The 24,909-nt window shown below is 43.7% G+C and overlaps 2 protein-coding genes across 2 annotated transcripts in view; both read left to right on the top strand.

Annotated features, from left to right (window-relative positions):
* The window catches only part of LOC146577674 (protein NLRC3-like), a 175,400-nt gene that overhangs the window by 43,790 nt on the left and 106,701 nt on the right, over positions 1-24,909 (top strand). The window lies entirely within an intron of this gene.
* Positions 767-24,606, top strand: LOC146577678 (protein NLRC3-like). Its single transcript, XM_085268237.1, has 8 exons — positions 767-861; positions 974-1,123; positions 1,235-1,348; positions 14,571-14,647; positions 14,764-16,555; positions 18,066-18,239; positions 20,500-20,676; positions 24,411-24,606. The coding sequence occupies exons 1-8, from the start codon at positions 773-775 to the stop codon at positions 24,604-24,606; spliced, it is 2,769 nt and encodes a 922-aa protein (XP_085124363.1). The 5' UTR covers positions 767-772.

Genomic DNA, 24,909 nt, shown 5'->3' with positions numbered 1-24,909 from the left:
AGCTCCGTCTTCTTTGTCTTTGGAGCCGAACTCTGACAAAGTTAGGAATAAAAGTTTCTCCAGCGTGTGAACTTTCCTCCTAGACTCAGTCTGAGCAGTCAGACCACATATTTCTAAAGCAGCACATGAAGGTGTGGCTCACACACACACAGGTGAAGGAAACAGCTGCAGTATTAAAAGCTGCTTCACTGTCTACAAATATATGAACTGAATGTTTCTTTCAGGCTGTAAAAACCTTATTTATCCTCCATTACAGTCCTGCATTCAGAGCATTACTTCTGTTATATTAGTACATGTATTTTATTCTGATGAACACATGAAACTCTGAGCTGGATTGAATCCATTGAATCAGAGTCCAGGACTCAGACTAAACACACTGAATGTGTCCTGAGCTCGGCCGCTGTTCCACAGTAACTGCTGTCAGAGTCACTGTTACTGAGTTAGCTTAGCTAGCAGGGCAGCTAGCAGTTAGAGTATGAACTCTGTAAGCAGTCAGCTCGGTCCTGGACATGGTTACTGACATAAAGCTGCTCTCTGCAGCCATGTTTGACCTGCTGCTTTGTAGGACTACAGTAATGGAGGATTTGGAGGCTGAACTGGGCTCTGTGACACTTTTTGTAGTGAACTGATGAAAGCTGTGTCTCAGATGGATGTTAGTCCAACACATCAGACACGACCTCTGCAGCTCTCAGTTGATGTGCACATGAATGATTTGTGTTTCCTCTGCAGGTGAAGGTAGAAAGTGTGTGTGAGCTGATGTGAACTGAGCAGCATGGATCAGTGTGAGGACAGAGAGGAGGGAGTCCCTCCCTCTAAAAGCACTCTGTGTGGGGAACATGAGAGCCAGACCAAAGCTCAGAGGTGAGATGACCATCTCTAACTGTCCATGACTCTTCTCCATGTCACAGCTCAGCACTCACATCACTGCTCCATCATTATTCACACTCATACCTCTGTGTGTGTTGTTTTAAAGCCCAGAGCTGTGGGGCGTACCAGGCTCAGCTGGACATAACCCTGAAACTAATCCAGAGCCTGGACCTGAACCCAGCTGTGTTTCCTTAAAGAGCAACATGTCGAAGGATATTCATGTAAAATTTAACAAAAGACTGTTATGTGACAAAGAGTAAGTACATTATTTTTATGAGTTTCACATTGTTCATCATGTCTTTAATTTAATGTTTCCAGTTTTTCTTTCTGTCTCATGAAGCTGTGACATTTATTGTTTTTCTTTTAGGATCAATAAGAGGCCAGAATCTCCTGGACCTGAACCCAGCTGTGTTTCGATAAAGAGCAACGAGTCGAAGGATGCTGTTATAAACTTTAAAGGCTGTTCTTCTGCTGCTGAGAGGTAATGTGTGTCTAGATGTTGTTCCTGACTCTGTATTTTTGAATAAATCCTCATGTTTAATATCAGCTCAGCTCTTTTTCACACATTTCTATGTTGGTATGTGAAGCGGTGTGTGTTGGAGTGTTTCCACAAACACAGCAGTCAGAGTGGAAAGAGTGGATGTTGTAGGAGGTGTTTGTGTAGTGAAGAGGCTGAGTGTCTGTAGGACTCCAGCTGCTCCAGCAGGTGTCTCCTTTGTGCTTTGCTTCAAACACAGTGTAGGGAGGAGCTTCCACTCAGGTGTTTCAGGTGTTGCTGGATGGAGGAGGACAAATAGTTTTTCCCTTCAGTGACACTTCAGCAGCTCAATGTTCTGGGAGATGTTTGTCTTTATGAAGGTTTATGGATTCTTGTTCTTACTTTGGTGAAACTGAGCAATGCATTTTCCATCTAACATTTAAAGTAAATTTCCAGGTGAATAAAAGATCTGCAGCTGCAGCCTCTGTGATGTTTCACAGTCTGAAAGTAACAAATTCAACCAGAGTTCAAACAAAGGCTTAATATACGTGTGTGTTTGATATAATGCCAACAAGTACAAACAGGTGTTCTTACAGGTCTTAATCACAGAGCTCTGATAAGTCTGGTGACTTTCACACTCAGCAATTTTGCTGCCTTTTATTTTATATTGGCCTTTTTAAAGCCCTTCAAAGTCTCCCACATTCATACAGAGCTTTTAACACCAAACTCCTTTACAGTCCTTCTCCTCTCACACACGATCACACGACTGATTTGTCTGCAGCAGCTGTGTTACTGCTAGTATTTTATTATGTGTGTAATCTCCTCATATTGTTCCTGTGGTTTAGTTTGACTTCCTTCTGCAAACTCAGCTGCTCTGTTGCTGATACACGTCTCCATGAATATGATTGATCAGATGCTGCCAACACCATGTGTTTCATGTGAGCGCTCAGCTGAAACCCTGGGTTGACTTATCGAGTTAATAACAAGCTTCACGTGACTGTGAATGCTAAAGTGAATCCAGATAAAGGAAAGAGACCCTGCTAATGTTGGACTCACTTCTTAGTGTAGATCCCAGGAGGAAGTTCAACATAGCCATTCTTTGTGCTAGCTCGACCAAACCTGAGACCACAGTGCAGGATAATGATCATCATCTGTCTCTGTCAAGGACATTTAAAATCCACAAATAACAAACATAATTATATTTGATCATTAAAAATATGTTTTCACTTAAAAAAGCATGAGCACACTGGTGGATTACAGAAACATGAAAACTGGTTAACAGTAAAGTTAATTTAGGTGTAAACAAAGTGTCAAACATACTTAAGTAGAAGGACTGATGTTTGTGTTAAAATACCCTCTTAAAGCTGAAATACTGATTCAACTTCTTTCTCCAAAAGTTGATTCAGTTCATCTGGACGTAGCGTTTTGTGGGAGAAACGTTTCGTCTCTCATCCAGGTGACTCCTTCAGTCTCAGCTGACTGCAGGTTTCAATCTTATAAACAGGACATTTGCATAATGACTGAAACCTGCCCACTGAAGGAACAATGGGCTGTGAGGTCAGTTCCTTAATCTTAATTATGCAATTCTCATGACCATTGATCAACAACCACTGATCAATGGTCATGAGTACCATTCACAGAGAGTTGGGGAATGGCTGCAATCACAGCATGTAAGATGGTGACAGATGTACCCTTAGGCCCCCTCCTCAATTCAGAGATGGTCTTTCCCTTTTCACGTAAATGGCCTCCTTGACTCCGCCTTCAAACCAGCGTTCCTCCCTGTCCGGGATGTTACATCCTCATCATTGAAAGAGTGTCCACTGGCCTGTAGGTGTAAATAGACTGCAGAGTCCTGGCCTGACGAGGTGGCTCTTCTGTGTTGTAGCCAGAGGTTGTTTGGTTTCCCCGATGTATAAATCCTGCCAATCGTCCTGCACTTAACAGCGTACACTATGTTACTCTGTTTGTGTCGGGGGACCCGATCCTTGGGGTGGACCAGTTTTTGGCGCAGCGTGTTTTGGGGTTTAAAAGCCACAGAGACCCAGTGTTTAGAAAAAATGTGACTCAGCTGCTCCGACACTCCTGACACATATGGGATAGCTACAGGTTTTCTCTTAGGCAGCGGTTGTCCTTCTCTCCTGGATCGACTGGAACTTTCTTTAGGAGCCTTTCCAGCTTTGACAAAAGTCCAGCTGGGACACATTTACGCTACGTCCAGATGAAGAGAATCAACTTTTGGAGATTTACTTTCCTGGATGATTGAGAATGCATCAAGACGTTCCTCCTAAAGTGTTATTCAGAAAAATGACAAAAAAAGTTTTAAAAATAAGGATTAAAATATTAAAAACTATGTTTTTGAGTTTCCTGATGTAGCACAAAAATATATGAACATAACTGTATATAGGACAGATATTTTACGGTTCTTTTAGGCAGCACCAAAAAACAAAAAGACTATTTTTAAGCTGTCTGAGGTAGTGAGTCAACATGTCACACTGGGTCAAAGGTCAGGGAGTAAAAGTGTGTTTTAAAGGAGGTTTAAAAGCAGCGAGTGAAGGAGCCTGTCGAGGTAAATCGTTCCATAACTGATCAAATTCAGTTGGTGGACCTCTGTGTGAAATCAAGCATCTGGTTCGCAGAGAGGATAACCCTCACATGGGCTGTACAACATTATATAGGGAGACATTGTATTTTTATTTTATTTTTTATTCCTATTTATTCTATTTATCCCCTTTGTATATTTTATTTATATCTGTCTCTGTATTTATATATGTGTGTGTGTGTGTGTGTGTGTGTGTGTGTGTGTGTATATATATATATATATATATATATATATATATATATAAACAACACCCAGCACGCCCCTGCGGGCGGTTTATCCTTCAAGCTCGGGTCCTCTACCAGAGGCCTGGGAGCTTGAGGGTCCTGCGCAGTATCTTAGCTGTTCCCAGGACTGCGCTCTTCTGGACAGAGATCTCCGATGTTTTTCCCGGGATCTGCTGGAGCCACTCGCCTAGCTTGGGAGTCACCGCACCTAGTGCTCCGATTACCACGGGGACCACCGTTACCTTCACCCTCCACATCCTCTCGAGCTCTTCTCTGAGCCCTTGGTATTTCTCCAGCTTCTCGTGTTCCTTCTTCCTGATATTGCTGTCATTCGGAACCGCTACATCGATCACTACGGCCGTCTTCTTCTGTTTGTCTACCACCACTATGTCCGGTTGGTTAGCCACCACCATTTTGTCCGTCTGTATCTGGAAGTCCCACAGGATCTTAGCTCGGTCATTCTCCACCACCCTTGGGGGCATCTCCCATTTTGACCTCGGGACTTCCAGGTTATACTCGGCACAGATGTTCCTGTACACTATGCCGGCCACTTGGTTATGGCGTTCCATGTATGCCTTGCCTGCTAGCATCTTGCACCCTGCTGTTATGTGCTGGATTGTCTCTGGGGCATCTTTACACAGCCTGCACCTGGGGTCTTGCCTGGTGTGATAGACCCCAGCCTCTATGGATCTTGTGCTCAGAGCTTGTTCTTGTGCTGCCATGATTAGTGCCTCTGTGCTGTCTTTCAGTCCAGCTTTGTCCAGCCACTGGTAGGATTTCTGGATATCAGCTACCTCCTCTATCTGCCGGTGGTACATGCCATGCAGGGGCCTGTCCTATATATATATATATATATATATATATATATATATATATATATATATATATATATATATATATATATATATATATATATATATATATATATATATATAACAATTCTGTAACTGTAACTTCGGTCGTTGCTGTGCTTTTTGGAAGTCGAATTTCCCAGAGGAACCCACCCGAGGGATTAATAAAGTTCTATCTTATCTTATCTCTTATCTTATCTTAAAAACAGAGATTATCGTAGCCATCGCTCTCTCGCATGGACGTGGCAGTCTTGCTGTCTGCTGCGAATCCTCCCCGTACCTCCGTGACCTCGTCTGGTATCTGCTCCCTTCTCTGTAAGAGGACAGTAAAGGAAAACACGTCTCTGCCTAGTCTTGGAAATCTTTTTTTTTTTTTTTTTTTTTTTTTTTTTTTTATTAAATGACATCAGAAACAGCAGTATGCGACATTACGTGATGGCAGAGCTTCAGTTCATCCTTTGTCATTTTTTTTTTTTTTTTTTTTTTTTAATAAATAGGACAGGTGGAATGAATGAGAGAAAGAGGGGGAGAGAAAGAAAGAAAACCAAAGGGGAGAAGAGACGGTGAGAAGGGGGGGGAAGAGAGAGAAAAAAAAAAAAAGAACTCCTGGGTCACCTGTATGGAGAAAAAAAAAAAAAAAAAAAAAAAACAAACAGAGGAGACAGCAAACAACAAAGAGCAACATAATAATAGAGAAAACAAAGCACCATCACAATAAACTAGCTAGCCATAGATATCAATATTTACTAAATAATAAACGATATTGTGCAGCACGCAAGATAGACAGCGCACAGTGTGCTTTGAGGCAGCAGCCAAGAAAGCTTTAGTCCGCGTCTGTGAATACCCATGTGTGCATACCTGTGTGGATCAGCATGCTTGCATTCCAAAGGTTTCTCCATGTAATGATCTGCTAGGGAGTGTGGGGGGGCCACAGCCCCGTCCTCCAGGGTGTGAAGTGGGTATGGAGGAGATCAAAACTCCAGACATCCAGAGGCCCCCAGAACACAAGAGACCATGGAAGACCAACAGAGGGGCAGCCGCGCCACTGTTCCAGTAAGAGCTGAGGAGAGTCCCAGATGAGGGCTCGCCCAGCAGCCGCGGAGCAGAAGTCAGGGGGAGTTGCAGTGACGCGCCCGTGAGCTCCGCCGGCCCCCAGCTGTGCCTGAGTGACCGAGCCCCAGGCCGAGAGGCCGGGGGCACCCCACCTCCAAAGGGGCCCGAGCGAGCCCCAGGCCCCAGGCCCCGACAAGCGGCCGCCAGGGAGTGAGCCGGTGTGTACCCGGACGCCCACCCCCAGACACAAAGAACCACCAACACACCGACACCTGAGGGAGTCCGCCACCGGCAGGGGAAGTGGTGGTGGGTGGAGATAGGCCTCCAAACCTTGGAGGGCCTGAGGTGTCCCCAGAGAGGTGGCGTCTGATACCCAACCTGACATATAGACACAGACATACGGGCACACACAGACACAAACATCCATTCCCACCCTCATGCTCTCATATGCACTCACTCCACACTCAACCAACGTGGAGACAGACATAAAGAGACGCTGTACACACAATCACACTCCCCAAGCGTACTCTACAAACCGGGTCTAGGTACCCTTGCCCCTGGAGGGGGGAATTGCACCCAGACCCAGGTGGTGTTACCCTTTTCCCTGCGGTGGGGAGAGGCAGACCACCCCGACTCCGCAGCAGCAGGGAGGCCCCACACCCCAGACCGCAGTCGGACGGCCAACTCCTCCTACTAGCCCTCCCGCTCCAGCAGGCCGCAGAGAATGGGGGTGGGAGAAGACTCCAAACCTCCCTCCACCCGCTCATTGTAGTGTTGATGCATATGTGTTCTAAGGTGCAATTAAAACCCAGGAGGGCATGGAGCTACCTGCCAGAGAGCAGCAGGTAAGCGCATAGTCCCTCCTGCTAGCCCTCAATGACTAAGTGTATTTAAAATTGAGAGGTGGGCAACGACGTCAGGGGTGAGGTATACACCCTGATGGTAATTTGGACTCCGTGATTGTGCCCACCCCCAAGATCCTATATGTATGTGTAATGAGAGTGTGAATAATGTGAATGTCTAAGTTGTGGGATAAAATTGAGGCAGAGGCAGCCAGAAGGGGACGGGGGGGGGGGGGGGGGGTAGCCTCCTCTGCACCCTGGTGACATACCCCCACTCCAAGGCCCTGCATGTGTGGGTGGTTGTGGAGGAGCGGGAAGAGGGAGGCAGCTGGAGATGGGGAGGGAAGGAAGGGAGGGGCAGGTAACCCCTCCCTGGGGCCAGCTCCCCCGCTGACCCCAGTAGGCACTCCCACCCTTCGCGACCCGCCAGGGAAGGGGGGCCCAGGCCCATCAGACCGGGGCCCAGTGCAGTAGCGCCCTCCGGCTCCACAGAGCCCTGGACAGTCCACCCAACCCCACCACAGAGAAAACTGCACCCACCCCACCATCCACACATCTTCCAGACTACATAAGACGGTAAACGCCCAGGCTGAGATCTTCCTCCACCTCTCCTGTATCTCCCCCTCCTGCAGAGAGTTCCTGAAGAGAAGAAAGCTCCTGCAAGATGTGACCATCCCCCCCACCAGTTGAAGAGCCCCCCAGGCGGCTCGACGCACCGGCGGCACCCTGCTCCAGGGCCGGGCCCCCATGCACCCACCCGCCCACAACCCCGGCAACACACCAACCAGGACCCAAGCCCCCGAGGCCCGGCCCGGGCCCCAGCCCAGAGACGGAGCGCCCCCAGAACCTCACGCCCATCCCGGACCCACCCAGGGGCAGCCAGGTTGCCAGGTCAGTAACCCACGTCCGTCAGCACAGACCCTCCCCTAGCCCCGCTGCACGCAGCCGCGAGGAAACAGTCACCTGAGAGCCAACAGAGCCCCCAACCGGACGTGACCGCTACCCCGGGTTGAGCCCCCCAAGGAAGATGCCTCCGGGGAACCCCCCGACGCCCTAAGCCTGTCCCTACCCCCTCACCAATCACAACAGTGAAGGCGGGACCAAACTATGACCCCCCACCCCCACTAGGTGATGGAGCTGATAAAAGGGGCCCAGAGCAATTGATCTAATGTGGTGGCAGAGGCTGTGTCAAGACTAATGTAATCTAATAGATAATTTCTATATTGGTTAGAATTAAGATTATTTTTATTTTTCCAGTTCATGAGGACTGTTTTCTTGGCTATGCATAGGGCAGTGAAGATCATATGGGCTATATTCTTTTCTGAAGTGACATTATCTAAGCTGCCCAACAAACACACTAAGGGGGAAGTTGGAATGTTACATTTCAGACACTTTGATAAGTCTTCACATATCTCGCGCCAAAACTTTTGCACTGGTGGACAGAACCAAAGAGCGTGGATGTAATTGTCTGGTGTATTGCCTTGACAGTGTGAGCAGTTGTTGGAAGATGTAAAGCCCATCTTGAACATCCGATGACCTGTATAGTGCACTCTATGAAGTATTTTGTATTGTATTAATTGCAGACTGGGATTTTTAATTAATTTAAAAGTTTTTAAGCAAATCTGAGACCAGAAGTTTTGGTCTAGGTTGACTGATAAATCTGCTTCCCACTTTGCAGTAGGAAGGGATATTGATTCATCTAATTTAGAAAGTGTTCTGTATATTTTAGATAATAATTTGGGGGATTTAAGAGTAAGAAAATGTGCCGCACTTAGTGGTGTTTGTAATTCAACTTGACTGAGGTTAAATTTCTTTTTTACTATGGATTTAATTTGTTGATATTCTAAAAATCTTGTCTTGTTGATCCCATATTGTTCAACTAGTCTGTCAAATGGAATAAATTCTGTTCCCTCTAATATATGTTCTAAGTATTTAATTCCTTTACAACTCCATTCTGGGAAATTAATCATATTATTGTTTTGTAATATGTCAGGGTTATTCCAGATAGGTGTACGTTTGCATGGGATTAATGAAGACTCCGTTATTTTTAGAAACTCCCACCATGCTGTTAGAGAAAAGCTGATGTTGATACTTTTAAAGCATTCATGTCTTTTGATGTTTGAGCTAATAAATGGTAGGTCTGAAATCTCTAGATCCTTGCATAGTGCCTGTTCAACATCTAGCCAGGGCTCAACTAAGAAGGTATGTTTTAACCATTCTGAGATGAACTGAAGCCTGTTGGCTAAGAAGTATTGGTGAAAATTAGGCAGATCTAATCCTCCTCTATCCTTGGTTCTTTGTAGCGTTTTTAAGCTAATACGCGGGGGTTTATCTTTCCAAAGGAATTTGGAAATATATGAATCCAGAGATCTGAACCAATCTTGTGATGGTTTGTTAGGGATCATCAAAAATAAGTAATTTATTTTTGGCAAGATCATCATTTTTATAGTGGCGACCCTTCCCATGAGTGATATGGGTAAAGATTTCCATCTAGTCAGATCGCCTTCTACTTTCTTTAGAAGTGGGATGTGGTTTAGTTTAGTTAAGTCTGAAAGCTTAGGAGAGATATTAATACCTAAATATTTAATATTTCCGGATTGCAGTGGGGCAGAGGAAGAATTATGGAAGGAGCAGTTAATGGGGAGAACTGTAGATTTTGGCCAGTTAATTGAATAATCTGAAACTCTTGAAAACCAGTTTATTAGAGTAATTACCTCAGAGAGGTTGGTTTGTGTGTTTTGCAGAAAAAGCAACACATCATCCGCATAGAGACTGATTTTATGTTCTATGTTCTTACATTTTATGCCCTTAATTGTTGTAGCCTGTCTAAATGCTGCTGCTAGAGGTTCGATAAAAATTGCAAAAAGTGAAGGGGAGAGTGGGCATCCCTGTCTGGTGCCCCTCAGGAGACAGAAGCTGGAGGATGTCTGGTCATTTGTTCTGATACGAGCCGTTGGGGAATTGTATAATATTCTTATCCAGTTTATGAAAGAGTTTCCAAAACCAAATTTGTGTAAAGTTGCGAATAAAAATTTCCAATTAACTCTGTCAAATGCTTTTTCTGCATCTAGAGATAATATTATGGTTTCGATGTTTTTATCGTATGAGTAGTCTATTAAATTAAGTAATCTACGAGTGTTTGTTGAGGAGTGCCGACCTTTTATGAAACCAGTTTGGTCAGGATGAATTAAGAGGGGGGTCATTTTCTCTAATCTCTTTGAGAGAGCTTTGCAGATTATTTTAAGGTCTACATTTAAAAGAGAAATTGGACGATAGCTTGAGGGAAATAAAGGGTCTTTGCCTGGTTTTAGCAGGAGACTAATGTTGGCAGAATTCATATTTGGTGGTAGTCTGCCCTTTTCCTCGATTTCCTGCAACATGCTGTGGAATACTGGTGCCAAAATTGTCCAGAATTCTTTGTAGAATTCTGCAGGGAAGCCGTCTGGACCTGGAGCCTTATTATTGGGCATACTTATCAGGGCTTCCTGGAGTTCACTTGGCGTCAGTGGCGAATCCAGTTCCATTGCTTGACTGTCTAGTAATTTTGGAAGAGTTACGTTGTCAAGAAACAGATCAATTTCATTTTTAGATGGGTTTATTTGTGGTGAGTATAAAGTTTCATAGAAATCCCTAAAAATGTTGTTTATTCTTCCAGGATCATATATTGTGTTCCCCGATAAATCTTTAGCAGCACATATAGTTATTTTTTCTTTATTTATTTTTAGCTGGTTAGCTAGAAATCGACCTGATTTGTTACTGTGTTCAAAATTCTGCAAGCGAAGTCTTTGTATAAGGAATTGTGTTTTTTTATTAATAGTTTCATTTAATTCTAGTTTTGTTTTGCATATTTTGTTCAATGTTTCCTGATCTTGGTGGGACGCGTAGGCTTCTTCTAGTGATTTGATGTTTTTTTCTAATTCCTGAATATTTTTGTTTTCTTCTTTCTTTTTGTGTGATGAGAAAGAAATTATTTTACCTCTCATCACAGCTTTCCCTGCTTCCCATAGAACAGAAGCAGATATTCCGGGAGTGTCATTAAAGTCTAAATATGAAGTCCATTCCTTTTTAAAGTATTTAATAAAGTCTTCATCTTTAAGTAGTGATATATTAAATCTCCAGTTTTTACTTGGCGTAGTATTATTCTTGTGCATTAGTGTTAAAGATACAGGAGCATGATCGCTGACAGCTATAGGATGAATCTCAGTGTCTGAAATGTCACACAGCAGTGAGCTGCTGACCAAAAAATAATCCAGACGAGAGTAAGAGTGATGAACATGCGAGAAAAAAGTATATTCCTTACTGGTGGGGTGAAGAGAGCGCCATGCATCGCAAAGACCAAAGTCGTTCATATACTGTTTGATTATATTTGTGGACTGCCAATTACGCTGAGTTCCTGTTGTGTTGAGCCTATCCATTTCTTCATTTAGTCCAAGGTTGAGGTCACCGCCAAGAATGAGTGTGCAATCAAGGTGTTCAGAGAGTGCACTAAAAAAACCGTGGAAGAATGAGGGTTCATCAACATTTGGACCATATATACTAACAATACATAGTTTTTTGTTCAATATTGATAGTTTAATAATTAGAAATCTACCCTCTGGATCTATAACTGTATCGAGTACTGTAAAATTAACATTTTTATGTATTAAAATTGCTACTCCCCGTTGTCTAGAATTATAACCGGCTGCAAACACGTTAGGAAACTCAGGTGTTTTAAGTTCATTTAAACCTGTGACAGGTTTGTGAGTTTCTTGTAATAAAACAACATCTGCCTGTAGTTTTTTAAGCTGGTTAAATATTTTTAACCTCTTTCCTCTGGTGCCAGCTCCATTTACATTCCATGTGACAAACCTCAGCATGCCCTTAATTGTGCGTGTATGTCTAATGATGTATGCTGGGTGTTTCGTTTAGACAGGTGGAGAGAATATGGAAACATCCCTTGTTTGTAAATAGAAAGAGAAAAAGAAGTGTGGTGAGAGACTCCATAAGTCTGACTATGTGTGTGAATATTCACTAATATGAACAAGCGTGGCTTGCTTATGTGTCCTGCAAGTCTGTGCGTGCTGTGAGGTTGTTGTGAATGTGCTGCCATTGAGCTGATGTGTTTGCGTGATCGTGTTGTGAAAATATGGAGAAATAGAGGTTGTTGTTTGTAGGTGAGTGGGGAAGTAGGTGACCACAGCAGTGAAAGACAAGAGAAAGAAAGAAACCACATGAACTGTGAGCGACAACAAAAAAAAAGAAACGAAACGGAAACATTCCAATTAAAGCAATGACGGAGGGTGACGGTGTTATATCTGCTATGACATCATATTGATATTACTAGCTTAAACTCATGTTAAAGGAGAGAGTGTGAATGAATAAGAAAAGAGTGTAGCGGGTTCTTATCTGGAGTGCAGTTAATATAACCACGGTGTGGTGCCGAGGTCGCGGTAAAGCTGTCCGTCCACGTAGAGCCGGTCCACGGCGATGACAGCACGGGAGCCTTTCTGGATGAAGCTACGTCGAACTGGGAACAGGACCTTGCGTCGTTCCAGGATCTCTTTGGGGAACTGGTCGTTCACGCTGAAGTCCGTTCCTTTCAGCTCTCTGCCGCGACTCTTCACCTGTTCCTTCTGTTTGAATTGACTGAATTTGGCCACAATAGGCCGTGGTCTCCCGGTCCGCGACCGCGCGCCCCCCAAGCGATGTACTCTATCGAAGTCGATGTTCTTTACGGTGTCCTCCGGCAGCTTCAGGTGGATTTTAATGAAGTTTTTCACCGTTGCCTCTGCGTCCTCTCCGGCAGTTTCTGGAATACCAGAAAACACAAGATTATCTCTCATGCTACGGGCTTGTAGATCGATAACGGACTCTTTTATTTTTTTATTTTCAATGTTTAGCTGGGTCACGTTATCGGTGAGAGATTTAACCGACTCCCGTAGCGTGGCATTTTCAGCGGCAAGCGTTTCCACCTGCCGCTGGCTGAATTCCAGGGATTCTCTCAGAGATTTAAATTCCCGGTGTAAAATCTCCACCAGGGACAGCCTCGCATCGAAACTGGACAATCGCTTGTCGATTGACTCCAGGATTTCTGCGATGTCTTTGCCGGCAGGCGATGTTGTACCGGGGGAGTCTGCCTGGCGACTTCTCTTCGATGACGGCGTCTCGATTTTGGCCGGGGAAGATGCACTCTGGGCCTTATGCATTACTAAATCTTGAAAACAGCGGTCGATGTAATCTTGGAGAGCGTCTAAACTCTCCCCGTTGTCCTCCAGGGTGTTAGAGATGATAAAACAGATGTTGTTAGTTATATGACAATTGATTAGTATATTTGGTAATACTGAAGCTTGGAAAACCTTTGTTAAACTCTATGCTACCATTTGCTTTTTCTCCGCCAAAATCTCCGGCGTCTGACGTCACCTACAACATCACTTCCGTCACTTACCGTTCCCTTCTAGTCTTGGAAATCTAATCTTATCATCCATTGTTCTTCTAGGGCCTCTTCTTCTTGTGGCCTCAGCTAACTGCTAATATTTAAATGGCTAACATTAACATGTGTGCCAGCCAGGTTAACATTTATGATGAACTATGATTAATTAACTGATGTTGAACCTGGAGCTTTACTGACCTCTGAAATTCCTCCTAAAGTGTTATTCAGTGTTGTGACAGTCAGCTGCTTCAGCTGCTGCTGGGATGGGCTGTGGCAAAGAGAACAGAGAAAATCCAAATCAGAGTTTTTCTCTGAATTAAAAGGAAACAACAATATATTCTACATGGTGAAACTGATGGTTTCTGGTGTTTGGGTCTGTTTTTCTGTATTTATGCAGATAAAGTGTAAACTCAGATGAATTATACCATCAAATGTTAAAGGAAAATATCAGGATGAGTGTCTGTGAGCTGAGAAGGACGTGAAGCGAGCAGTTTATCCCAGAGCTGAAGCTGCTCTGTGTGCAGAGATGAGCTCAGATTCCTGCTGTGATTGATCAACAGTCACAGAAATGTAGACTTGTAGTTATTACTGCAGTATGGTCACAGCAGATACTGATAAACATGTATTATGAGGATGGATGATCAAGTTTCTCACTCTCTCCTTTAAATCTCAGTTTTTTCTTCTTCACAGTTTATCTGTTAATTTATTAATGAATAACACTGAAAGAGTTTCTGTTATATTTCCCCTTGAACATCAGCTTATTAGGGCGGCATTAGGAAATAGCCCCCCTCCAAAGAATGAATAAATGAATGATGATAATAATAAAATGATTCAAAAGCAGAGCTCAGAGTGGTAGAATGGTCAAACATGGATCCACGGGTGGTTCAACTGCATTTGGTGACGTGACTAAAGCAAATCTTTCAAATAATCCCACCATCAACGGGATGTTGTCTCCTTTACTACGGTTACTTTACTTGGTCACCGTGTGAATTTCTTTGAAATGAACCAAATTCTTTTATTTGTTGGTTGTTGCATATTTAACCTCTACAGTCAGGAAAGGAGGAGATGAGGCCTCAACAATGTTGGGTTGTAGCTGTGCTTCAGGTTAGAGTGAGTGTCCATGGAATAAATGTAAGTCAGTGAACTGGAAACATGACTGTGTTCAAACTTTGTTTTCCTTTTTATAATGAGTCTAATCAAAGGTGGACAGAAGTATCTCCACTGTGACTTTTCTGTGTCACCATCAGAGCTTCTGCACAGTGTGGAGAAAGATCCAGAAGCAGTGCTGGACTGCAGACAGCCAGTCAGAGCAGCTGTGTACAAAGTAAGACTGAACATCTGTCTGCTGATGGACTCATTTCTGAAAACTGGACTTCTTGTGTTGTTCAGACATTGAAGAGTTTTCTTTCTCTTTAGTCTCATTGTTTTTCTTTCTTTCAGCAGATGTTGGTCTGCAGGAGGTTTTAGATGAACATAAGATCAGTCTGAGGAGGAGATGTGAACGTGTGACTGAAGGAAGTGATGAAACAGGAAGTAGAACCCTCCTCAACACCATCTACACTGAACTCTACATCACAGAGGGACAGAGTGAAGAGGTTCATACCCAACATGAGGTGAGGCAGCTGGAGACAGCTTCCAAGGTGGACGCCCTCCATGACGCTCCAATCAGGTGCCAGGACATCTTTAAAGCCTTACCTGACCAACAGAGACCCATCAGAGTGGTTCTGACCAACGGCGTGGCTGGTGTTGGAAAAACCTTCTCAGTGCAGAAGTTCACTCTGGACTGGGCAGAGGGCTTGGAGAACCAACATGTCAGTGTGGTGGTTCTGCTTTCATTCAGGGAGCTGAACCTGATCAGAGATGAGCAGTACAGTCTTCTGGAGCTGCTCCATGTTTTCCATCCAACATTACAGAAGGTCACAGCAGAGAAGCTGGCTGTCTCTCAGCTTTTGTTCATCTTTGACGGCCTGGATGAAAGCAGACTTTCATTGGATTTCACCAACAGGAAGCTGCTGTCTGATGTCACACAGAAGTCATCAGTCAGCCAGCTGCTGACAAACCTCATCCAGGGGAATCTGCTTCCCTCGGCTCTCGTCTGGATAACTTCCCGACCTGCAGCAGCCAATCAGATCCCTCCTACATGTGTTGACAGGCTAACAGAAGTACGAGGCTTCACTGACGCCCAGAAGGAGGAGTACTTCAGGAGGAGATTCAGTGATGAAGAGCTGTCCAGCAGAATCATCTCCCACATGAAGACATCCAGGAGCCTCCACATCATGTGTAGTATCCCAGTCTTCTGCTGGATCACTGCTACAGTTCTGGAGCACATGTTGACTACAGAGCAGAGAGGAGAGCTGCCCAAGACCCTGACTGACATGTACTCACACTTCCTGCTGGTTCAGACAAAGAGGAAGAAGAACAAGTACCATGAGGGACGTGAGACGAGTCCACAGGAGCTGACGGAGGCTGACAGGGAAGTTCTTCTGAAGCTGGGGAGGCTGGCGTTTGAACATCTGGAGAAAGGAAACATCATGTTCTACCAAGAAGACCTGGAGCAGTGTGGTCTGGATGTGACAGAGGCCTCGGTGTACTCAGGAGTTTGTACAGAGATCTTCAAAAGAGAGTGTGTGATCTTCCAGAAACCAGTCTACTGCTTTGTTCATCTGAGCATTCAGGAGTTTCTGGCTGCTGTCTACATGTTCCACTGTCACACCAACAGGAAGACAGAGGTGCTGAAGAACTTCTTGGGACAAAAATACAACGAGTCCTCTCTGGATGATTTCCTGAACAGAGTCATGGAGAAATCCCTCCAGAGTAAAAACGGCCACCTGGACCTGTTTGTTCGCTTCCTTCATGGCCTCTGTCTGGAGTCCAACCAGAGACTCTTAGTAGGTCTGCTGGGTCAGACAGAGATCAGTCCAGGAACCATCCAGAGAGTCATCAACAACCTGAAGGAGATGAACAGTGATGAAATCTCTCCTGACAGAAGCATCAACATCTTCCACTGTCTGATGGAGATGAACGACCTCTCAGTACATCAGGAGATCCAAGAGTTCCTGAAGTCAGAGAACAGATCAAAGAAGAAACTCTCTGAGATCCAGTGCTCAGCTCTGGCCTTCATGCTGCAGATGTCAGAGGAGGTTCTGGATGAGTTGGACCTGCTGAAGTACAACACATCAGAGCGGGGACGACTGAGACTGATTCCAGCTGTGAGGAACTGCAGAAAGGCTGGGTGAGTCCAGATGTGATCATTAACATCATTGATCAGTGTAGGTTAGTAGTTTAATGTTGAAAATAAAATCAGATTGTAACCACAAAGTGTTTGTGTCCGTACGCTGCAACCTTCCACACCATTCCTTTATTGTACAGACTCAGCAGCAGCTCCATGGATCCCAAATCCAAGAGTGGAGAACAGATTTGAAGTGTGTCACATCCATGCAGTCACAGCTGTTTCCACCATGTTTCCACTGATATTAATCCTGTTCAATGACACGTTTCATATCAGTGAATATGTTCTTTAGGACGTCCACTGACATGTTTAAGTGTCCTGCTGGAAATCACTCAAATCATCCATGAAATCCATGAAAAATCCTTTTAGTGTTTCTAATTTCACCCTCTGTCCTCTCTCTCTCTCCATCCTCCTCACTGCTTCTTTCACTGATAATCACACAAACATCGTATTCAGCTACAAAATAACACAATAATATCATCTGATGATCATTATTATAAGAGCAGGATCCATATTTGATATCAGAGTAACACACTGCTTGGTTATGTGCAGTCATCATCAGTGACTGTGGGTCAAACAGAAGCTCTCTGATTGGTTGCTGACCTTGGTCACCTGTCCACTCTCACCTGTTTGTGTTTGCTCTCTCTTTGCTGTCTCCATCCTCTCTCTCCTTTCTCTCCCTCTCTGTCTTTGTACGTCACTCAGGTCCAATGGAAACATTGACATTTACAAACCAATCAAAGACAAACTGATCCATGTCAGGTTATAACAATATTCAAAGTGAATACAGGCTGCTGCTGGACACAGACAGGTAACATCATTGTGACTTGCTGTCACCTGGATCTGGACTCATAAACACTGAAGCCCTGAACAGGAATACAAATCATTTTCTGCCAACTAGCGACACACCAGCAGATAATGGCTCAGAAAGCTCAAATGAGCCAATCATTTCTGTGTTTAGTTCCCCTGAAATCAGATCTGATATCAGCAGCTCTGAGTTCATTCATCATTATTGTCCAGTGATGAGATTTCTGCTCCGTTTGGTAACAGTCAGCAGGTTTTTCCTGCGTGTGGACGTGAACAGTCGTACCTGACAGCAGGTAGCAAACAGAGATCATCTTTCCAGCTGGAACTCTTCACTGAGCTGAACTCATTCAAAATGTTCTGGAGTCAAAACAGGAAACAGTCCAAATGTGTGTCTTCACTCTGACTCTGGATCAGATCTCAGTGACAGACTGTGGACATTATGGAAGCCTAAATGTGACACCATCTTCCTCCTTCATCTGCAGATTAAAGCCAAACAAAGATTCTCATTAAAAGTCTGCAGGTCTGAGAGAGACTCAATCGTTGTGTCATGTCAAACACAGTAAGAGGAGCTGAAGCACAGATGTGAAGAGCAGATTCATCAGATTATGACCTCACTCTGTTTTGTCTTCATATACATTCAGTCTGTGTTTATAATGCAGATTTTCTGCTTTTATAATAACACATTTTATATTTTCTATCATCACAGACTGACTCTGTGTGGACTCTCAAAGACTCACTGTGAAGTTGTGGCCTCAGCTCTGAAGTCCAACCCCTCCCATCTGACACAGCTGGACATGACTTGGAACAAGCTGCAGGATTCAGGTGTGAAGCTTCTGTGTGCTGGACTGGAGAGTCCAAACTGTCGATTGGAGACTCTGAGGTGAGTTCACTGACTGCGGCTGTTGTTGTTTTTCTATATTTCATGTCTTTGATGTTTGAAACTTTCTTCAGTTCCTAAATGTTCAGGATGTGTCTGAAGACAAATGTGAAGAAGTTTGAGTGCTTTCAGAAATGTTGTCTTTCCAAACGACTGAACAAGAGTTTTTCCTTTTGGCTCCAAACAGAAGTGACAGACTTGAGCAGGGTTCATTTAAAGGCTGACAGAAGTGGAGTGGTGACGGGGAGATGTTTGACAGGACAGTGTTTCAGCCTCCACAGGTTCATGTTGTGCTCCATCAGTCAGTGAAGATGAAGTCAGTGCTGATGAGGCTGTAGAGTGTGTGAGGGATGTGAATGAGGATGATGAAGATCTGATGATAGCAGATAAAAACAGGCTGCAGAGACTTTGAGCCATACAGGGCACACAGTGTGTGTACAGAACAGCTGAAATCATTATGGAGGCCTCACATCATTTTATCAGGAAACAAATATGCTCATGTTTTTACTATGTTTGTCTTGAAGATGTAAGAAGATCACATGGTGCTTTTATTATTGTGTTGGTTTGTTTCCTGTCTCTTGGATGGAGCCAAGCTGTGCGTGGCCCCTGGGCCTGTGGTCAGAGTGTGTGCTGGATAATCCGGCCCAGGATGAGGCCAAACTGACATGGGATGAAATGTCTGTCACATAATTGAGCTTAGTGTAGTTTCATTTCTGCACAATTTAAAAACAACCAAAACTTTGTTCTGTCTTTTCTATGTTATACTGTAGACTTTCTCTGATACTGTGTCCAAAAGGAGCAGCTTTTACTTTGAAGGGGAGGCGTCTCTGTTTCCTCTTCAGGTTGGATGATGGAAGCAAATTAGTAGCTGTGTCCCAAAACGTCGGCTGCATCCTCCAAAGGCTGCATTTGAAGGCCGATTACGTCACAGCCAGGCGATGAAGGCTGTCCGTATTTGTCGACTCCTTCAAATGTGCCCGACAAATGCGTCCTTCATTTCCCCGAATTTGAAGGATTCGTCGGGTGTGTCCTTCGTGGCCCACCATATCCCAGAATTCATAGCGCGGCCCAGCCAAATTTCAGCTGCCAACAATGGCGGCAGCTACTAAGTTTTCAAATTACTCTTATTAATCTTTCTGGGTCACAAAATAAACTTTTAACATATTTTCAGGCGAGAAAGTAGCTGTGTAAACTTCAAATATCTGCTTGGTTTATCAAGACATCGCATATTTGCAAAAGTGTGCCGACGTTTTCGGAGACGTCTGTTACCCACCCGCTCGCTAGCAAGCCGGGGGGTTCAATAGTCACTCCAGCCGGCGAGAGCAGCGGACGCCCGGCTTCATCGTTTTCAGACCCCGCTCTTTCGCTACTCAGGTGAAACACGATATATAAGTCACTCGGATAACTTAAAAATGTAATTGTTTGCCTTTTTTCTGTGTTTTATTTGTTCCGGAGTAAATCGGTTTGGCTGAGATCAAAGTTCCTCCGGGATTTTCACACAGCTGAATAAACGTTAAACAGGAAACTGATTAAACAGAAGTGTGAGACGGTCGAGAATTTACGCCAGTGTCCTGTTATATTTTAGATAGCAAGGAGCAGACGGCCGAGTTTATTAAACTCCACCGAGACAGCGGTGACGCAAATCTGAAGGCTAGACCGTCCCATTTCACAGCCTCGCACTTCCAGCCTTTTCGGTCTTTGAAGGACCCGGCCCACGTAGACCGCGAATACCGGGTCCTCCGAAGGATGCAGCCGACGTTTTGGGACAAAGCTAGTGTGTGATGTTCTTTCAGTGTTGCACTTTGTAGACGCTCCCTGAGCACTGGTCTCACAGCCAGCTGCACATAGAGACCAGTGTTGTTAGTCCAGGTCAGAAGATGACTTGTTGGAATGAAAATGAGCTTGTAGTTTGTCTGCTTTAATAATGTGACTGGAAAAAGGTGTTGGACTTCAAATATGTCCATTTCTTTCACACTTCACCTTTAAAAGTGAAGCCTTGTGGTTCCTGGAAGGAAAAACACGACTTTTTCAAGTCTTTGTCCTGTTTTTATGATAAATGTACGACTTTAATGTGAAACATTCAGTTTTTTCTCTTGTTGTGTTTGTTTGAAGCTGCTTCCTGTTGGCTTCAGCTGTTTGGAGTTTCCATTTTCTAAACTTCTACATTCTGAACCTTCTTCAGCTCTGAACAGATGATGAAACACTGAATGATTTCAAGCTCACACTTTGTCTAATAAACTTACATCTTTCATTCTTTATACAGATTGATGGACTGTGGTTTGTCAGAGATCAGCTGTGATTATCTGGCAGCAGCACTGAAGTCCAACCCCTCCCATCTGAGAGAGCTGGACCTGAGCTCCAACACCAAGCTGCAGGATTCAGGAGTGAAGCATCTGTGTGGTTTCCTGGAAAGTCCAGGATGTAAACTTGAAACTCTGAGGTCAGTCAGCATGTTTTAGTTGTGCTGAGATGAATATGATGTGAAAGTTGTGCTGACACTAAACTGCAGACATCAGGCTGATATTATACTGATCCACACTGAGGATCTTCATGGTAAAGTCTGTTTTCTTCTTCTCTGGTTTAGTCCATTGACTGCAGCAGAACAATGTTCACATTTCAAACAGTGAGACTCAACGTATGGCCCGCGGCCCACACGCGGCCTGCCCACCTTCCCTGATTCAGAGAGAGGGGACCCTGATTAACTGTGTAGTGTTCTTCCTCACAGTTCTAAGTATCAGACACAACAATGAATAATCCACAGCTGACTGTCTTTAGCAGGTCAAAGGTCACGGCACACAGCAGACAGTGGGAAATATTATAACTCTGATCATTTATCAGCACATATCCATATGTATAAAAACAAAGCTGACACTGTGAGACTTGATCAGAGGTGTGATCATCACAGCAGAGGCCTTTGTGTCAAAGTCACTGAGGATCAAACAGAAACACATGAAGCAGATTTTCCTGTTCTGGCTTTTTATAGCAGATAACCTTCAAAAACTGAAGCAAACCATGAATCAACATGTGAACATGAGCTGATGCTGCTGAAGTGAAGCAAAGTTACAGAGGTTTGATTACAGACACAGCTGAGAGTTTGTAATCTGTCATCATTTTAAAAGCTTTACATTTCTTCAGTATATCCACATTTGCAGCTGCTACTTCAACCTCCACTTGTCCAACACAACTGCTGTCCACTGCCTCCATGACATTGTGATTTTGCTGTTGGTCTTCTGTCAGATCTTCATCAATCACTTCTGCACGGGGCACACCTTCAGACTCTGCAGCTGCATAACGAAAGCCTGTAAGATAAAATTAGACATAAGGTAAATGTACACCAATATTCCAATGACAGGTGTGTGATTCATCTGGAAGTTATGTGCGGATTAGTGTACAGTGATAGCAATTTAGTATGTTTTTAGAGGGGGGGGGGGTTGTTTACCTCCGATGGGTGCTCTTTTTCGCTTCCGTTGCGTACGCCTTGAGTGCCGGTCCGAGTCTGATACAGGTATGTCGTCATGCCCCATGTGCAGTGTTGGTGCCCAGTCTGGATTTGTTACATCCATTTCATATGCTGGTTTGCCTGCAATAATGCCAAATCATAAGCTACTCAGTCGACATGATGTGGTTCTGCAGCATCACACATTAGCATGTTTTATCTCATTATCTATGACCTCAGCACGTTGAAAATAACACTAAAAGCCTTTCAAGAGTGATATGAATTAATTTAGAACTCACCGGAAAGAAAATGCCGTGAGCAAACCAACAAAAAGCTGGGGATTGCAGAGAACTCAATATCCGCTCGTCTCACCGCTGCAATCCAAGCCTGACGTCTTTGTTTAGTAATATCGGATACATGGGATCCCTCACGTTGCCTCCAGGACGGAAAACGATGAAAAGAGAGCCCGTTATCCAGCTTCTTGCCTTCACGATCGTGTGATCTAACGTTGCAACCGACAACACAACACGTACGATCCATAGCTGAAATGGTATCCTTTGGCTGGCCTACTGTCATGGCGGAAGGGGGCATGGCCCATCTCCCGTGACATCACGCTCCAAAGCCCTATAGGTGGGAAAATGTACCATGTCGACCAATCAAAAATGATATGGAAACATGACATTTGGTTGTTTAGCAAAAGGGGGAAGTTTTAGGAGTGACCGGCAAGAGAGAGCGAGTGAGCGAAAGAGAGAGAGAGTTTTGATACGTGAGAGATTTGTGACGTTTACCGTGTTTGGTCTCAAGTTAGTTTGTTGTCTTGTGTATTTAGTGTGTAGCTGTTGTTTTGTTTTGTGTGTCAGTTCTACTAGTGATCGTCACAGTTGCTGCCTTAAAGCCAACAAAGGCAGATTGCAGTGTAAACGCTGAGTGACACACCTGCTGTCAGACCTGCAGGTTTATCCCTGTGCTGTTCTCATATGTGTTAGAGTGACACAAACTATTGTTTGACACCTGATTGTTCTGTAAATAGTTTGAAATGATTATATGAAAAACGTCTGAGCCTTGGCTGCATTTTTTGGTAAATAGTACCATATAACTTTGTTGTTTGCAAAACGTGTGCGTATTTTTAAAAGTGTACAATCTCTATTTGCATTTCAAGTTATGAAGATGATTCGTTAAACACGTGTGTGGTTTTTACAGTCAAAATATCACTTTCTACTTGTATTTTAAATTTTGTCTGAATTTAGATAAATTGTGCTGATACAGTTGGTCAAAATGAGAAAATAACAGATTGGCAAGATAAACTGTTTTTAAAGGTAAAATATAGAGGCCACATCAAAAGTAGTCAAGAAGGGTTAAAGGCTAAAAGCAAAGTTGTCACTGTTGGGTCTGTGTTTCCACAAGCCCCGCTAATTCTAGAGACTTATTCATCATGAAGAAAACAAGACAGTCGATCGATCGATTATTTGCGCAAGGGAGGCCTCGTCTGTGTCCACCACGAAAATGACCACAGATCTGACCTCCTCCTGCTACCTTTTATTGGGAGACAGTTCACACGAAACACGTCAGAACAAAGCCACGCCCCCTTTGTTCTAAGACAAAGCATTTTATGTATATGTGTGAACTTCTGTAAGAGTGTGTGTGTGTGTGTGTGTGTGTGTGTGTGTGTGTGTGTGTGTGTGTGTGTGTGTGTGTGTGTGTGTGTGTGTGTGTGTGTGTGTCAGACCTCCTGCTGACCAAAGGGTCGTAAACCCAGGAAGTTTACATCAAAAGAAACAGATCTTCCAGATAGGATGTATCTACAATAAAACCTCCCCCAGCACAGAGTGGTTGGAGAGGTGGCCAGGATCAAAGGAATGGCTTTGATCCTACTGCTTGAACTAAGACTGTACAAATTTAAGAAACACAATGGCAACATTCAACAATTAGACTTAACAGTCACCAAGTACTGTTTATATTTGTGTGTATTGCTGCAGCTTTTTTGAGTATTAATTTGGTGCCTTTGTGTGAAATAATGGTATTGTGAGTGATCCATATAGTCACAAAGAATAGCCACTTGTTTCTGTGCTACCAAAGTTCCCCGGCTTTCATTCAAAATGTGTTTATCGTCAGCACCTGCACATTAAACTACTTAAACATTATAAATGTCTTCAAGCTCACACTGAGGCCTGTGGGGTACTATCAGCCACTGAGACAGTACACACATTTATATGTGTTTGTATATGAATATTTCATACTTTAAGACTGCCTGTTTATTTAAGGGAGATGAACAAAATACATTGGAATTGTACAAAATAATATCATGGATGATAAATTAAATAGATTTTAAGTAGATGCTTGTGCATTCTTAAAGTCTTATATGTTGAACTGAACTATGTGATCTGTTCAAAGCCTTAATCTTAATTTGAAGTGAAATGTGCATTTTGAGTTTATACACTATGTATATAAGGCGACCGTTTCCTTTTGCAGTATTTTTGTGTGGTGTACTTTTCTATGTCTTAACAAAAGGGGAACAAAGGTGTTTAAGTTCACCTAGGATGATGTGTTTTAATTTTCACATGGTCTTGCTTGAATTTGACCCTGACAAAGGCGTATGAACTCTGTCAGCTGTTTGGAGTTTCCATTTTCTAAACTTCTACATTCTGAACCTTCTTCAGCTCTGAACAGATGATGAAACACTGAATGATTTCAAGCTCACACTTTGTCTAATAAACTTACATCTTTCATTCTTTATACAGATTGATGGACTGTGGTTTGTCAGAGATCAGCTGTGATTATCTGGCAGCAGCACTGAAGTCCAACCCCTCCCATCTGAGACAGCTGGAGCTGAGCTGCAACAACAAGCTGCAGGATTCAGGAGTGAAGCATCTGTGTGGTTTCCTGGAGAGTCCAGGATGTGGACTTGAAACTCTGAGGTCAGTCAGCATGTTTTAGTTGTGCTGAGATGAATATGATGTGAAAGTTGTGCTGACACTAAACTGCAGACATCAGGCTGATATTATACTGATCCACACTGAGGATCTTCATGGTAAAGTCTGTTTTCTTCTTCTCTGGTTTAGTCCATTGACTGCAGCAGAACAATGTTCACATTTCAAACCTTCAAAGAAGAAGAAAAATCCTCCACTGGATAATTCACTGTGAAACTCTCCAACTCTTCATTCCACCTTAAAGTCTGTCTGACACTGAAATCCAAAGCAAAATGTGCGTTTGCTTTACAGACAGCAGTCCAACACAAAC

Source organism: Mchenga conophoros, linkage group LG3 (assembly GCF_057382185.1).
Source record: "Mchenga conophoros isolate Kocher_MC1m ecotype Shallow Benthic linkage group LG3, M_conophoros_male_GT1.1, whole genome shotgun sequence".
NCBI classification, from domain to species: domain Eukaryota; kingdom Metazoa; phylum Chordata; class Actinopteri; order Cichliformes; family Cichlidae; genus Mchenga; species Mchenga conophoros.
The sequence above is the reverse complement of the archived record's forward strand: the minus strand, read 5'-3'. Positions and strand labels throughout refer to the sequence as shown.